General features: G+C 38.8%; 2 protein-coding genes across 2 annotated transcripts in view; both read right to left on the reverse strand.

Annotated features, from left to right (window-relative positions):
- LOC114242083 (fatty acid synthase) overlaps window positions 1–9,795 on the reverse strand; it is a 40,946-nt gene extending 31,151 nt beyond the window's left edge. The window contains exons 1-7 of the mRNA XM_028173091.2: window positions 9,661–9,795; window positions 7,777–7,966; window positions 7,359–7,479; window positions 5,371–5,574; window positions 4,996–5,112; window positions 4,335–4,501; window positions 2,745–2,881 (exon numbers count right to left, since the gene is read on the reverse strand). Coding sequence (XP_028028892.2) covers window positions 2,745–2,881; window positions 4,335–4,501; window positions 4,996–5,112; window positions 5,371–5,574; window positions 7,359–7,479; window positions 7,777–7,966; window positions 9,661–9,795 — 1,071 coding nt within the window. The remainder of the gene's footprint in view (window positions 1–2,744; window positions 2,882–4,334; window positions 4,502–4,995; window positions 5,113–5,370; window positions 5,575–7,358; window positions 7,480–7,776; window positions 7,967–9,660) is intronic.
- A 3,743-nt stretch (window positions 9,796–13,538) lies between these two features.
- Window positions 13,539–17,448, reverse strand: part of LOC114242082 (fatty acid synthase) — a 41,155-nt gene continuing 37,245 nt past the window's right edge. The window contains 6 exon segments of the mRNA XM_089734563.1: window positions 13,539–14,145; window positions 14,776–14,878; window positions 15,808–15,978; window positions 16,079–16,232; window positions 16,364–16,514; window positions 16,619–16,775. Coding sequence (XP_089590689.1) covers window positions 13,595–14,145; window positions 14,776–14,878; window positions 15,808–15,978; window positions 16,079–16,232; window positions 16,364–16,514; window positions 16,619–16,775 — 1,287 coding nt within the window. The 3' untranslated portion in view covers window positions 13,539–13,594.

Raw genomic sequence — 17,448 nt, forward strand, 5'->3', positions numbered from 1 at the left:
AAATATGGAGTGGACGCTTAAAGAAGACCGTGTTGCAGTTATTGCGTTGCATCGTTGCGGTTACGCGCCAATTCAAATTTTTAACATACTGAAAAATTTTAATATAACCAAAAGATTCGTTTATCGTACCATCAAACGATACAATGAAGACTATAGTGTAGATGACAGGTCAAGAAGTGGTCGCCCTCGGTCTGTTAGGACTCCAGCAGTGATAAAAGCTGTGAAGGCGCGAATTTAAAGAAAACCCAAACGTAAGCAGAAACTGTTGGCCCTTCAGATGGGGTTAAGCAGAACCACGGTGAAAAGGGTGTTAAATGAAGACTTAGGGCTTTGGGCATATCGAAGAAAAACAGGACATCGTTTGAATGCTCGTCTAATGGACCTGAGACTGAAGAGATGCCGCGCTTTGTTGAAGCGGTACGCGGGAAAAAAATATCGGGAAATTCTTTTTTCGGATGAAAAATTTTTTACCGTAGAAGAGAGCTACAACAAACAAAATGATAAGGTGTACGCACACAGCAGTGAAGAAGCGAGCAACCGTATTCCGCGTGTCCAACGAGGTCATTTTCCATCCTCGCCCCTCGCTCATGGTATAGTTGGGAGTTTCTTATTGGGGCTTAACAGAGGTACATTTTTGTGAGAAAGGTATAAAAACGAATGCAGTTATGTATCAAAATACAGTCCTGACGAACCTTGTGGAACCTGTTTCTCATACCATGTTCAAAACAGGCACTGGGTATTCCAACAAGATTCGGCGCCCGCTCATAGAGCGAAGAACACACAAGACTGGCTGGCGGCGCGTGAAATCGACTTCATCCGGCACGAAGATTGACCCTCCTCCAGTCCAGATTTGAATCCGTTAGATTACAAGATATGGCAACACTTGGAGGAAAAGGCGTGCTTAAAGCCTCATCCCAATTTGGAGTCACTCAAGACATCCTTGATTAAGGCAGCCGCCGATATTGACATGGACCTCGTTCGTGCTGCGATAGACAACTGGCCGCGCAGATTGAAGGCCTGTATTCAAAATCATGGAGGTCATTTTGAATAAACTTTAGTGTCATAAGAATCTGTGTTTTGTTAAGTTCATTTTGGTATATGAATGGTTACATAATGAATAAACTTGTTTCGATTATTTTACATTAAACATGTGACAGAATTTATGACCTGACTAGGTATATCGCCATCCTGCTTATTTCTCGCGTAAAGAAATCCTGGGTTCCGATTTGTTGGGTAGGACAACCGTCACACAACTCAATTTAAATTTCAGCCTCAAAGCTAGTACTATTCAATGTTGTGATGTTTGTGAGGTCTGATGAATATCCACTATAAATTCATTATTATCAAAATATATTTAAGTTTAGTAACATTGTTACTATTCCATTATGTTGATGTAATTTCCGTTAAGTTTCTTGTGAGTTATAAAATGCATTTATTTTGTTTAGATTTTTGTGAATCGCAGATACAATTATAATTAGTATTCAGTACGCTCTCTAGTTTCAGGGTTTCGCAAAGGCTATAGTACGGTAGACCACATCCACACGCTGAGACAGGTTATTCAGAAGACTGAAGAATACAATCGTCCTCTGTGTCTCGCATTTGTGGACTACGAAAAAGCCTTCGACTCCGTCGAAACTTGGGCTGTTCTGGAATCCTTACAGCGATGCCTAGTCGATTATCGGTACGTTGAGGTGTTGAAGAGTTTATACAAAGCCGCCAAAATGACAGTCCAGATCCAAAACCAGCAGACAAACCCGATTGAGCTTCACAGAGGGGTGCGACAGGGTGACGTTATATCGCCGAAACTGTTCACTGCTGTTCTCGAGGATGTCTTCAAGACTCTGGACTAGAGTAAGCTCGGCATCAATGTCAATGGCGAGTATCTCTCACACCTCCGATTTGCAGACGATATCGTTATGATGGCAGAGTCGCTGGAGGATCTCAGCTGTATGCTGGGTGAGCTGAATGCCGCGTCACGACGTGTTGGTCTGGGAATGAATCTGGACAAAACTAAGGTCATGTTCAACGACCATATCATTCCTGAACCGGTAATAGTCGAATCCGCGGTACTCGAAGTTGTGTCTGAATACACTTATCTAGGCCAAATTATTACGCTAGGCAGGGCCAACTTTGAGAAGGAAGCTGATAGGCGCATACAGTTGGGTTGGGCTGCGTATGGAAAACTCCGTCATATCTTGAACTCAGCAATCCCGCAATGCCTAAAAACAAAAGTCTTCAACGCTTGCGTGCTGCCGGTCATGACATATGGCGCCGAAACGTGGACATTGACCGTAGGTCTAGTCCGTAAGTTCAAAGTCGCTCAGCGTGCTATGGAAAGGTGTATGCTCGGAGTTTCTTTGATGGATCGACTTAGAAATGAGGAAATCCGTCAAAGAACCAAAGTAACCGACATAGCCCTAAAAATTAGCAAGCTGAAATGGCAATGGGCTGGACATACGTGTCGCAGAACCGATGGCCGATGGAGCAGACGTGTTCTGGACTGGAGACCGCGTACCGGTAAGCGCAGCGTTGGGCGTCCCCCTGCCCGTTGGACCGATGACTTGCGGCGATATGCTGGGAGAGATTGGATGCGGAAGGCGGAGGATCGTTCATTGTGGCGGACTATGGGAGAGGCCTACATCCAGCAGTGGATAGATACAGGCTGATGATGACGCTCTCTAGCCATAAACCGTAAAAATGATTTCGGTATCCTGGATTAGGGTATATTTAGTATGTTTAGTTACCTTAGTGATACCGCAGATACCCGAAGCAGCATCTGCGTGTCCCATGTTAGACTTGACACAGCCGATCTTAACCGGTTTATCGTCGACAAATACTTTGTTAATTGCTGTGATCTCATTAGCGTCGGCTTGTGCGATACCTGTGCAAACAAATTATAGGTTGGAGAAACAGGATTTGTCAGTTAAGCCAAGAAGTATGCTTTTGATGTATATTGAAGAAAAAATAGAAGTAGGTATAAAGATTTTATATTATAAATACTGGAAAGAGCGTGCATTGCGCCATAATGCTTTTTTACACTTCGAACAACATTTTGAGGTATTTAATATAATTTTGACACACTTCACTCTATCATATCCACATCATCCTTCCAAGCCCAACTCGTCCACTAAAGATACCTAACCGATGGCAGCGCCACCTATCCGGACCAATTGAGACTAAGCTTTGGAAATGTTCAAATATTCACATAATTTATAAAAAATGCTGCAGTGATATCACTGCTCTTGCTAGGGTCAGTGTTAGCACACTCTAGCGCGCTGGCACCAGGAGGACGGGACGACGCGTCGGCGGCTGCGGACTGCGATGCGGTCCGCATTTTCGTCGTCGCTGTCGTCGCCGAACATACTGTGGAAGAGCAACCCGGTCGGCGGTGTATCGCGTCCCGACCCGGCAGGCTGGTTCTGGCCCAGCGGGGTATCCCGGAACACCAGCGGCATCGCACGGGCGGCCTGACGGGCCGCCGTCCCGCGGAGACTGACGTCGTTGGTCGTCGACTATCGCCTCGACGACCCGTCGGTCGGGCGTCCTCGGGGTGGCGCCGCGTGTCTGGTTGTAGTGTTGACCGCGGGAACCCCCCTACTCTGACCGGGTTTTGACCCCGGACGGAGATCGGACGCCGGGTGTAAGAGTGCAGGGGAGTCGTTTAGTGGGTGGGCCCTAAATTCCTTTGGCCCGCGGTCTGCTCTGCAGATCGTTGAGTCTCACATACCCCGCGCGCCCCCTAGGCGCGGGGACCTCATAGGAGGTTCGGCTCTCGGCCCGGAAAAAAAAAAAAAAAAAAAGTTTCAGTGTTAGCAACACTCCGATTTGAGCCCCGTGAGCTCACCTACACACGTTAGGGCGAAGCTAAAATAGCCTCTCAAGGCTATCAGCATAGGTAGGAACAAAAAAAAGACAGAATTGCAATAATTCTATGACTGCGATGGCGAAATTATAATGGCGGTAGATGGTGTTATTTTCCACTTGACAGCAGTAACTTGGAAGCGCATTTTATTATAAAAACAAAGCTATGTCAAGATTTTTCATTTTACTACAACTTCATCTATTAGATATTACTGTAAGCTTTGGTGGTTGCAGTTTGGTACAAATGTCTGTGTAAATGTACTATTATCAGAATAGTCATTTTACTTGTACTACCAGTACATAGTCACTTGAAAAATTTCATAATATCGGTATTTGATTCTACATTCAACTAGATACCACTATCCCCAATCCTGAAAAAAACAGTTTTATGAATATCGAACAGAGAGGAAGACAACAAAGTACTTTTCTTTGGAGGGCAGCACCCCGACAAGTGAGATGACGTAATGATGTACCTGCACCATGAGCTTCAACGTATTCCACTTGTGTAGGCTTGATGTCAATTTCAGAATAAAATTCTTCGAGAAATCTTTGTATGTTTTCCGGCGTTCGCAGCGGGAGAAATTCAGCATCCGGCCTCAAGTTATACGAGCTCTTTGCATGGTATACTTCTGCATATATTCTATTACCAAATAAATAAATTTAATACTAATAACCAAATAAAAATAAACTTGATGATAAATCTTGGTGGAAATTATATTCTAATCGATCCATTTTGTACCTATGTTTTGTATATCAGGTAAATAATAATGTCGGAGCGCAGTTTCATGCACATCTACCTGAATAGGTTCCTTATTTTATTTCTGGGCGGTATAATATTATAATATGTATTATAATATTTTATATAGTAGTATTTATTGAAGCCGAAATAAGTCAAGAAGTTCTATAATTTAAAATAAACAAAGGGACAGGGAGCATTCGGGCGGTTTACTCTTAGCCTTTGTATTACCGATTTGAATGGAAACTCATTAGACTCAATTTGGGCCTCCAGCATCATGTTTTGCCAATCACACTCCTCAGACGAATTATTACTTTACAAGAATTATAATTAATTATGGTCATCACGTTGAAACACTTGCCAAAAATCTTGGTGTTTAACAAAAAACAGCTTCTAACCTTTTCGCATCCTTTGCTTTTTGAAGGAAAATAACACTCATAGCTTCGGCTCTCACATACCCATCGCCGTGCTTGTCAAAACATTTTGTCTTTCCATCTAAGCATAGCAGACCGGCTCTGTAAAAAACAAAGGACACCAGCATGCTTACTTTTAAAACATTTCAATCAAATTGAGATTTACTGGAAACTGAGACAATCAAATTTTCACAAATCTATTTCAAGCCTATTATTTTCAATTAAGACATTTGCTTCCCTTTCGATAAAATAAATTCAAAAGTTTGTTAAACCAAAGCTAAATTATCGTTATATCGATTATTCCTCAATAGAAACAAAACCCTGCCAGATTCTGCAAGTCAATTGTACTTCTAAATATACCTCCTCATGTTCCCAGAAAGTACGGGATCCAGACAGAAGCTGCATCCGCCGACCACAGCCGCTTCACATTCACCTAACTTCATGCTCCTGTAGGCCTGTTCCAGGCACACCGCGGAGCTGGCACAAGAGCAGTCCAGTCCGAACGACGGTCCTTTGGCATCCATCCAATACGATATTCGGTTCGCAAACATCGCTTTGCTGGCCCTATTAGAAATTAACAGTTTAAAATTTAGAATAATTTATTTCAATCTTTTGTATTTATTGCCCTTGTAGGCAGATGAGCATATAGCCCACCTAATGGTGAGTGGTTACTGTCGCCCATAGACTTCAGCAATGCCAGGGGCAGAGCTAAGCTGCTGCCTACAACCAGGCACTATAATCTTTTAAGTAAATAGGTACACATGTTAACGAACAACTTCCGCGACGAAGGAATAAACAATATCGTGTAAGGAATAAACAATATCGTGTATTAGACACGATACAAAATCTGCAAAATTTATGAATTTGCCCAGTTAGTTGCGATGGGGCTTATTATGAGTCTGTGTGGGTAGATGTCACTTATTTTTCCACGAAGCACTCATGCGTTCCAATTTAAAAGTTTGAGCAGTCGCTATACAATGGACATTTAGACCTTATATCTCAAGATAAGAAATAACATTCGCGTTGTGATGTCTAAGGACTTTTTTTTTATTGCTTAGATGGGTGGACGAGCTCACAGCCCACCTGGTGTTAAGTGGTTACTGGAGCCCATAGACATCCACAACATAAATGCGCCATCCACCTTGAGATACAAGTTCTATGGTCTCAAGTAAGTTACAACGGCTGCCCCACCCTTCAAGCCGAAACGCATTACTGCTTCACGGCAGAAATAGGCAGGGTGGTGGTACCCACTCGCGCGGACTCACAAGAGGTCCTACCACCAGTAATTACGCAAATTATAATTTTTGCGGGTTTGATTTTTATTACACGATGTTATTCCTTCACCGTGGAAATCAATCGTGAGCATTCGTTGAGTACGTATTTCATTAGAAAAATTGGTACCCGCCTGAGATTCGAACACCGGGTGCATTGCTCAACATGAATGCGCCGGACGTCTTATCCCTTAGGCCACGATGACAACCAGGACTCCGATAACCCCTAAATGCCAGATGCGCTATTAGCCCGTTTATTATTATTATTCAATATAAACAAAAACTTGACTAGAGCATTTCCATCTTTCTGCTCTTTTAAACACAGTTTGAATTTAGAGAATCAAGCTTCTGACGCTCCTTAATAGGACCTATCGTCAACATTTTAGTTTTTTCTTCTTGAAATTTAACTCATCTTCAATATTAATATTGAACTTAAAAAATACTTAAATTTATATAATATTAGAACATAATAGTAAAGTCAACAATTTAAAATGCCCCAGTAAAACTTTCCTTGGTGAGGATTTGGACATTACAGGTGAATAGGTAATTTGTATGGTTTTTTGCATACTTTGGATTTATCTGTTTTACTTAATGAAATTGAATACATCAACCTCCCGTGGATTAGCTATTTGGAAACCGCACCAAATGCCGCAGTTCTAATATGATCCGGTCAAACAAACTCAACTTGACTGTATTATTTTTAATATTACTGTATTTTTAATAACAAAAAATTAGAGAGAAAAAGGGGGAAAGCCACGCGGAGAAAGCGTAATGTTTTTTCCAAACCTGACGATTTCTATCAGACAATCCCTATTGCAGTATCATCATAAAACTTCATTCCAATAAACAGTAACGCAGAATTTACGAATGGAGAAAGTAACAGTGAGATTACCAGCTGACTAGGGTACACAAGATATGAACTTACTAAGACATTGAATATTTATGCTTAGACTAGTAACTGAAAAACTGTTTTTGTTTCGGCAGAGGCAATAGCATACATTCCGAATGTGACGCGCTGAACCAGCGATACTCCAACAAAATCTGAAATAACGTTATTACGGAATTTAATATATTTACCCATTTACTACGAAAGCGCTTCGATTTGAAATCTCAAACATGAGCACTGGGCCGACATCAGCGAAAGATGTGCCAATAAACACTCCGATTTTCTTTCCTTTAATTGATGTCAGATTTGTTCCTAAAAAAATATTATTAGTATGAATGTAACTTTTTTTATTGCCTTTGTAGGCAGACGAGCATACGGCCCACCTGATGGTGAGTGGTTACCGTCGTCTACGGACGTCAGCAATGCCAAGGGCCTGCCTAACTATGCTACAAACCCTATAAGCATAAAACATTTTTAGTTATTAAATATCTTAGACAGTCAGAACGTATATCTGTTCTAGTCATTCAACAAAAGAATAACATAGTCTTTGGATTTATTTTTCAATCATAAGTTTCGGATCATTTGAATAGAGCTGAATGGTTCTTTTACCCGAGTCAAAAATTGCTCCATAAGTATGCTCTAGAAGTTTTTTGGATAGTGGTTCTAATACGCAGGCCAATTGGTACCCAATCTTAAAGAACTGAGCATCGAATTTCTCCACACCATTAATTTTTCCCAAATGCTTTGGTATATCTGCGCTCTTCAGAGCCCAGCGTGGGTTATCTGAGATCATGTCAACCTGGAAACAAAGGTTATGCTAAATGATCTATTGGCCACAATATTGCTTCAATTACAGAAAATATAGACGATATATTTATAGCTGCACCCTGCATTAATTTACAGACCAATATTGTTTGGAAGCCTAAATCGAGACACCGAACAATTATTTACTTCATAGATTTGATTAGCTTTAAGTAATAATGTCATTTTCTGTATGATTTAATTTGGGTCAAAACGTTCAAGGAAGTTCACAGGGTTCATTTTTTTTATCAAAATTTCCATTCTGTAAGATTTTACCAATAAATAACAAGTCGTGCGTTCGTTTGTATTGTTCACTCGATACACGTCATTAATGCTATGAACCATTTGTACGGCCTTGCTACCGCGACGGAACTCTTATTATACTGCAATTGCTCTGGTGACGACGGCCAAGGGACCCGGATAGGCGACGGTCAAGTTGAACGAAACCGTCGTGCTCGGATTGTAATTCGTTCCGAACCACCGTCTAGCTGAGTTGAGAAGGAGTTTAGGCCGGTTGTGGACTTGGCCTTTGGTGCCATGGAGTACCGACTCGTGTAGCTCGTATAGTAGGATGGTTGTTCCGTAGCATTCGAAGACGGGCAAACTAGTTTTGCATTAGTCCATCACGTTCCTAGACCCAGCAGGCTGGTTCTGAACTAGCGAGATGTCTCGTCACATCAGCGGCATCGCTTGAGTTGATCGAGGTGTTGTCGATCGCAATGAGTAAAGTGTGAGTGAATTGTTTTTACCTACGATTCCGTCGGTTGGACGGCCTTACGATTGCCGCATGCCTAGTACCAGCTTTGGCTACGGTCATCCCTCCTACCTTTACCAGGTTATATCGTGGGCTGGGCTCTGATGTTTCGGTGACAGTGCTCACATGCATCACTTGTGGTTGGCTTTGAAAGTCACACACACCTCGTGGTTCCCTCGGCACGAGTATATTATTCGGCCACCGCCCCAAAAAAACCCATAGATGTCAAAATGTGAATGCCGCTTTTGAGGCTTGTTTTTTTTCCGTGTTGGCAGACGAGCATACGGCTCACCTAATGGTGAGTGATTACCGTCACCCATGGCTGTCAGTAATGTCAGGGGCAGAGCCAAGCCGCTGCCTACCGTCTATTAGTCTCCACGAGCCTTGTTTGAAGAAGGACATGATGTAGCGCTCGGGAAGCACCGTGGAGGAGAGCTCATTCCTAAGCCGGATGGTACATGCCATGAGGTCTATATTTTAATCGTATAGTATAATGCCTGTCCTATCATTCAAATTGGAGTGGTAGAAATAGCCAAAGTGGTGGTAATTAACCCTGCAGGTCCACAAGATACCCTACCACTATAAATTATATAGTTACTATAGGCACTGAGACGTTAGAACTCATATCTCAAGATAAGTGGCGGCTTTTACATTGTTGATGTCTATGGGTTCCGGTAACCACTTAACACAGGGTGGGCGTGAGCTTGTCCACCCATCTAACTTTAAATAAAAACTAAGAAAAATTACGGACTCAATGCTTATTACACGAAGTTATTCCTTAAGTCGTGTGTGTTATGTGCGAATTGCTTTAAAAAATAATATGATTATGAATACACTTGGCCTAATATCCATTAGGCCACGATGACTTCTGCTAATTGAACGCAATATGTCTATATAGAAAATGAATGATTAATCTAAGTAAGTCTTTAAATTCTTACCTTATGATATAAATTATGCATGAAATCTGCGACACTATCCGAATTAGGAAACGCTCCTGACATTCCACTAATAACAACTTCATCCCCTTTCAAAGTTTTTTCTTCAACGTGTACTTTATGAGCTTCTAAATCCATTGCAAATTCCTAATTTTGATGGAAAGGTGCCACCGTTGCAATTAATGATAATATTGTATAGTCATATCAATGAGCCTCATTGACTTTTATAGTCTAAATTATAAAAATGTCATAAGGTTAAGGTAGAGTTTTAGGGTTCCATAGTCTATATTTTTTAACTAGTTAGCTGCTGGCTATTCCCTAAAAATATTCGTATTTAATTTATGAATTTTAAGTTATGTAATTAAATTACATTTACACACCAATTATTGAAAGTGCATTTGTGAGATTCATCTAAGTTGACATTTACAATAAAATTTATTTTATATTAAATGTAAAGTAAGATAAATGTCAACAATGATAAACCTAGTGAGTCGTTTAAAATCGGTTCTTTATTAGCACGCTGACCGATAGTAGGGCGTATTGTAAGTCCAGGTGGGTAGGTAACACCATCCTGCTTATTTCTGCCACCAAGCAGTCACGCGCAGCGGTTTGAAGGATGTAATAGCCATTTATTACAATATGGTTGAGACTTCGACTACATTTCCCAAGGTGGGTAAATGCAAAAAACAGAATGCATATTATTATGAAATCAGTTTTTATAGTAAGAAATACTGGTTCGTTCTGCTGTGGACTCCTATATGTGGACATTTTAGAAGCCAATTTGGTTTTACCTTACCTACATAATATGTATTTGATACTGAACATTGCCTGAAATGCTGTCAAGAAGCACTCCAATATCCTCAGAACGCAACCTGGAACGCTCCTTGGAATCGCAGCCTCATGATAAAGGGACCTTTTTCGGAGTGAAAACTCAAACCTGTGTTTTTATAGGGTTGCTTCATTAGTGATCATTCATAAAATAAATAGGTCACTATATTTTAACTAAATTTAAAAGAATTGCTCTGCTTACCGATATTTTGTGTTTAGCCAGTTAATCAGGAAGCGTTAAATTAGCATAAAATATACAATTACATTAAATAGACAATATAATTGTTTTTAAAATTCCATCGCGATGATCTTTGTCCTTTAGCCGACAACGAATTGAAAAGGTGTAAATTCTCAATTTGTGACGACGTGATTTTTTCTATACTCAATAATTTGATTACAACTTCCTAGTGAGATAATGATCTTATTCGAAAAACCTTTATATCTCTTGGGTACACTTATATTAAATAAAATAAATTACTAAATCAAATATCCGAACTACATCAAAAAAACTAACTAAAGCGAAAAATAATAGGCTAAGTAAGGCAAGTTATATAATAAATTAATATAACTTGAATATTAGTATAGTCTCATTTATTATCATATCACTATAAATAAAGCTAAAGTCCTCGTGGCTTAAAGGATAAGACACATCCCGGGTTGCTCATATCCAGCGATGCAGCAGTGCCAGTGTTCAAATCCCACAAACAGGTACAAATTTTTGTAATGAACTACGTACATAAAAATATGTTCACGAATGATTTCCACTATGAAGGAATGACTTCGTTTAAAAATTAAAAATTCAAAAAAAATTCAGTTTCGTAATTACACGTGATAGAGAGAGTCTTATAAGCCAGCACGGTATTCCACCACCCTGCAAAGTTCGAAGAGTAGAGCTGTCACTAAACTATAGAACTGTGACTTATAAGAATTCATGTCTCAAGGTGGGTAGCGACATTAATGCTGTTGATGTCTATGGTCTTCAGTAACTACATAATACAAGGTAAGACGTTCACCCGTCTAAGCTACAAAAATATTTCTAATGATTTTTCTATATGCATATATAAGTATATGACCTTAACACTCGTCGACGTGAATAATTCAATGTATTTACATACGTGTTTTTATACATATTATTTAGACCGTTTAAATGTATATAAAACAAGGCAAAAAAAAACAAAACATAGTCGGTATTTATTTTTAAAGCATTTCAATTATAATCAAAGTATTAATATGACAATATAAAATTAGATCTTTCTTTGCATTTAGTGAAAATGTTAATTTTTTTTTTAGTGTTCATAGAAAGCTCTGGAAAAGGGAACAAAGAAAACTTTTAACCGTCGTTCATACAATACCATTTACTGTTATGAAGTTGCAGGAAATTAGGGGTGTTAAAAATTCTTAGGTAAGTACTTAACTCGAACAAAGGACTCATACTTGATTTTTTAGTAATTGGTGTGGCCCTATTATCTAAGTAATGTATTTATCTATGAAGTTGCCGATTTCAATAATGGCCGTTTGCAGCGTAATTTATGTATGGCGACTTTGAGACGTTCAATGAGGCAACTTGGGGAGGCCTACACAATTTTTTTTCTTGCCTATCTACTGCTATTTGCCTCGAGGGGCAACTCTGGCTTCAACAGGTTGTGTCAGACACAACCTACTGAGTTTCTCGCGGGATATTCTCCGCGGGTCGCGATTCCGTGGTAGATATTGCTAAGCACTGCTCTTGCTAAGACTAGTGTTAGCAAATTCTCTAAGGTTGTGACCGGGAGCTCACCTACCCGTCCGGGCCTAGCTGGAATAGCCCCTTAGGCCACGAGCAAATAGGTTGGGTGAGAGCTAGTTGAGTCTACTCGTACTCGAGACCGAATCGAACAGTTCGAAAAAAAGTCTCGTATGATGAATACGAGACTGTCTGCTCTGCTTTATCGAACGCCTTCGCGATATCGAAGAAGAGGGCTCCCCTAGGGACGAGTCTTGCTCTGATGAGCTCTACAAAGTTATGCTGAGGCGATGCACTTGTTGAACGCAAGAGTGTCTGGCGCGGAATCAAAAATGCTAGTTGATGAGAATGCCTCTCGAGGCTATAAAGTCCCGGAGAAATTTAAGAAGCAGTATCATTTGACAATCGCTGGGAGGAGGCTTATCAGAGGTAATTTGTATGTTCGTTTTTCGGCCCTACTACTTCTTTTTCTTCACCTTATCCCACTAGTTGAGATTGGCACTCCTAATTTTTCTCTTCCATTCTCTTCTATCAGCTCAACACTCACTCCTCTTTCTCTCATATCGTATTTCACACACTCTATCCATGTCGACCTTTTTCCCTCTACCTCGCACTACCATTTTCATACATCTCCTAGTCACATGCATCTTCTCTCTGCGTATCACATGTCCATACCACGCTAACCACTCGCTCTTTAATTTGTTAATTACTGGGGCTGCTTCTACACTTCCTCTCGGCCTTAGGCCCATACAACAAGGCGCCCAAATAGTTGCGACGTGGATGTTCCGGTAACCGAGTGTCTAGCCTCAGTTGTGGGTCATCGTGTTTGCAGTCTTTCATAAAACGCGGGAGTTTTTGTCGCTCTATTGGAAGCCCTTGACGGCGATATCCTTTTTATGGTAATTTACAGAATAGGTGCAGAGTTCAGTGTGGCCTTGACCTATTGTTCACACTCAAAGGAAACAGTTTCTTAGTACTTAGATAGAATTTATAACCGAACGTGGTCCTTGAGAGAGCGGACTTGGCGCAGAGTCAGAGTGGCGAGAAGAGATGTAAATATTAGTTTTAGTAGATAGTAGTGACCTGATTAGAATGCCACGGGTTTCGTCTGATTCAATTCCAGTATGTTTTTTTTTCTTAGTTATTTTATGAAACATATTCAGTATTTGGGATCTAGGTTGGAGCTTGTACTTATTTTTATTATGATCAAGTCTCTATAAAAAAAAGACATACAAACATCTTGGGCACTATAATTCAACGGAACATTTTGTTTTATAATCATAATGATTAAAATAAAACGCATTGTATATATTTAAAATATTTATTCGTCTTATAAAATCGCGATATCTTAATTTCTAAACATCAGTTTCTAAATCGAATTTAGATTTACATGAAGTATACGTCGCAAAGATTTTTTTTCTTGTACTCTTGTAGTAGACTATTTTCAAGAAGAGAATTGATGATATTAGAAACTCTACAATCATAAGTGGCCAGCGAATGGTCAGTATCGATTTGGTATACTTTCACAGGCTTACTGCTGTACTCCGACAAATTGTAATCATCGGATAGTAATCTTGAAGATGGATGAGGTACTCCTTTAATGAGAACCAATTCGGATGCTAAAATTATATCAGGTTTGTAATTTTTTGCAAGTTCAATTCTTTTATAGGTGTCATCAACAATAGCTCTTATGTACTCGTAAGAAAAGGTCGAATATTTTTTTATTTCTTTTGTGCCGATATGGAGTTTTTCTTCCCAAGTGTCTGCTGTTGATAGGATATTTCCTAATTGGCTGTTCTGGTTAGTAAGTAGTTGGTATATGTGTTCTATTACATTGTTTTGGAGTTCATTTTCGTCTGGATTACCCAAGTAAGCTCCTAATTGATCTCGTAATGCATCCGGGCTGCTATCTAAACAGTAAATAGTTCCAACGAGACCTGTAAATATATATATATATATATATATATATATATATATATATATATATATATATATATATATAGTTGTCTTATTTTGTAACTGCAGCTGAGCTTCAGGTTTTACGTTTTATATAATAACTAGCTGACCCGGCAGACTTCTTAGTGCCTCAATCGATAAATAAAAGACCTAAACTTTTGTATAAAATAAACTTAAGACAAACAAAAGGAATCTGTCCGACGGGGGGCACATCAAAGGGAAAACAAAATTGTTATTTTTATTTAATTCCGAGCATTTTCAAATTTATCTACCTTTTGAACCTTTTCTGGACTTCCACAAATAATTCAAGACCAAAATTAGCCAAATCGGTCCAGCTGTTCTCGAGTTTTAGCAAGACTAACGAACAGCAATTCATTTTTATATATATAGAAGAAAATAGAAGATAGATAGATGAGGTTTAACCGCTTTATTCAAAATAATTTCCTAATAACGCATTAAAACTGTTTTTAAGCTATTTTAATAATTTAATATAAAATAAGGAATACAATTAATTACATATAATAAATTAGATAAATTATATACACATATAATATAATTAATGTAATATTTTTTTATTATAATTATGTTATTATATTTTAATCTGATAATACCTTCTTTTTCCAAAATTGCAGCCAATTCTAAAGCAATATTAACTCCAAATGAATAACCGAGTAGATAGAACTTTGATTTCACTTTGAACTTCGTTTTCATCAGCTATAAGGAAAAGGAAACCAATATTATTATAACATTTGATACAAGGGATAGATTTTACAACAATCTTTATCGTGTTGTTTTTGTTTGTTTGTGGATTTTGTTTCATTTTTACTATTCATTCTCGGTAAGGCACCGATGCGATTAGGCTAGATGTAAAATAATTGACGGGTGATTTGTTGATCACGAAATTATTCATCATAACTGACCTTGGTGTTACTTTGCCAAGAATCTTTCATAAATAAATAAAAAACAACAAATAGAAAAATCCAATGATAAGCATTGGATACGTTGAAAATATAATAAAAATATGTCATGACTTATAGGCCGGTTTCTTTATTATTTCTTAACATAATGGGTGTATATGGTGGGTAGTCGTGCAAAGAGATTGTGCAATACGAAACGATGACAGTTCCGAGACGTCTTCAATCGTCCTAAGTCAGGCAACGAATGTGTCTCGATTCCACTCGAGCGATGATACCTTGACTATGCCGAAGCACACACTTTCGCTTCATTTGTCGTGTACGGGTATGACAAATAATTACCGCTTATCATGAACAAAATACTGCTGTAATTTCAAGTACTACTGTTATTTGCAATTTTTTAATTTTTTTTTGTTGCTTAGATGGGTGGACGATCTCACAGTCCACCTGATGTTAAGTGGTTACTGGAGCCCATAGACATCCACAACGTAAATGCGCCACCCACCTTGAGATGTAAGTTCTAAGGTCGCAGTATAGTTACAACGGCTGCCTCATTCTTCAAACCGAAACGCATTACTGCTTCACGGCAGAAATAGGCAGGGCGGTGGTACCTACCTGTGCGGACTCACAAGAGGTCCTACCACTAGTAGAATTAGACAAGATGCTAACTCTTCTCATGTCTACTGCTAATTATGGGTTTTAATGTAGCAAGAATTGTCATTAACTTACCTTGCAAACTTGCGCAGCCATTTCTGGCAAACTATCCATAGCTATGTCTGAACTCAAATGCACGGCAACTGCTTTAACCTTTAATGTTTCAGCTAGAGTTTCGAATATTTGGTGACGACCTTCGAACCCTGGTATCAAGGTTATGAAGGTATTTTCGGGATCGAGATCATTCTGAAATTTACGAGAAAAAGCCGCTTTCAGGGGTAAATTGGTATTACTTGAGATCACGCTCTGGGCATGGTATATTTTATTTAACCATCTGAAAACTTACCTCAATACTCTTATTAAGCAATGTCTTCATAGAAACAATATTATGCGACATAGTAACATGTGTCTCTTCATCGTCGACACATGCAATGAAAGCTCCTAATCCATTATTGAATTTGGTATCCGGTTTTTTCTTGATTTTACCAAGATCTTTTAAACTGAAAACAAATGGTATTAAACTATAGTTTTGGTAGTTTCGTGAAGTAGACACTTGGTATTCAATATTTTCTGTATAATAACCGTAAAGCTTTTTGTGAGATATAACATTGAGTAGTATCAGATACGTTACCTTTCAAGACTCATTGACTGTATTTGTTCAACAGGGAAGTCAACCTTAAAGTAATTCATTATTAAGTTTTTCAGCTCCAACAGACGGATTTCATTCAATTTGAAGTCACTTAACAAGTGCGTATCATCAACACCATCCAAAGTTTTGATGCCTGAAATATGACGTAGTTTTTCAATGTCTTTGATAATAATGTTTCATTCTAAGTAGCGCGATATGTAATGTTATATAAAAGCTAAGTTTTATAAAAAGCAATACCAAGTATTTTGGAGATCATTTGATGGTAGTCCGAAGGTTTTTTGTTTCTCAATTTGTAGACGTATACGTATTTATGGTTTAATCTGATGCTCTTTTCCACTGCATCAAATAATGTCGACCTGTGTATCTTAGTCGTGTTTTGGGAAACATCTGTGAACTATTAAAATTACTTAAGTTACTTTCTAGTTACTTTTAGTAGTAGAATAATGTACTTCTTTCATTCGGGATTATTATTGTTTAGAATACAATTCCTTGTTTGAGCAGTAGCGAGGGGTAATATCGGTACTGACAAGCCTGAGATGTTTAAATGATCTTAAGAAATGAAAGGGGCGATAAATTTCGACCAATTCAACGTTAATCTCTCTCGACGATATAAAAAAGTATGGCGCAAATTATAAATGCTGTCATCATGATTAGTGACCAGCTACAAGTTGGTCAAGTCATGCGTTTACTGGTGTAGGTAGTACGCACTGGTACCACCTTTTTGGTTCTGATTTGTAAGGTAAGGTAGCCGTGGCGCTAGGTTGGCCGGTAATATAAAAAAAATCGACTATGCGAGAGAGTCTATTTAAAATCATTAAGAAGAAGAGGAAGAAGTAGTAATCCAAACAGTTAACTTAAACATTCCAGATAAGAAAGACTATCAGTAGAACAATGTCAGTTGCAAGCTAATACAGTATACCCAAATTCACTTTTCATTTTATCAACTACAAAAGTCTGCAGTTTTCTTTGTACTACTTTAGAGCAGTCATAACTTTTTTGTTTATTTGACCGTACAATTCATATAATAAATAAGGTTTTATTAGCAAATCAGTGACATTCAGACGCTT

Source organism: Bombyx mandarina, chromosome 18, assembly GCF_030267445.1.
Source record: "Bombyx mandarina strain Sakado chromosome 18, ASM3026744v2".
NCBI classification, from domain to species: Eukaryota; Metazoa; Arthropoda; class Insecta; order Lepidoptera; family Bombycidae; genus Bombyx; species Bombyx mandarina.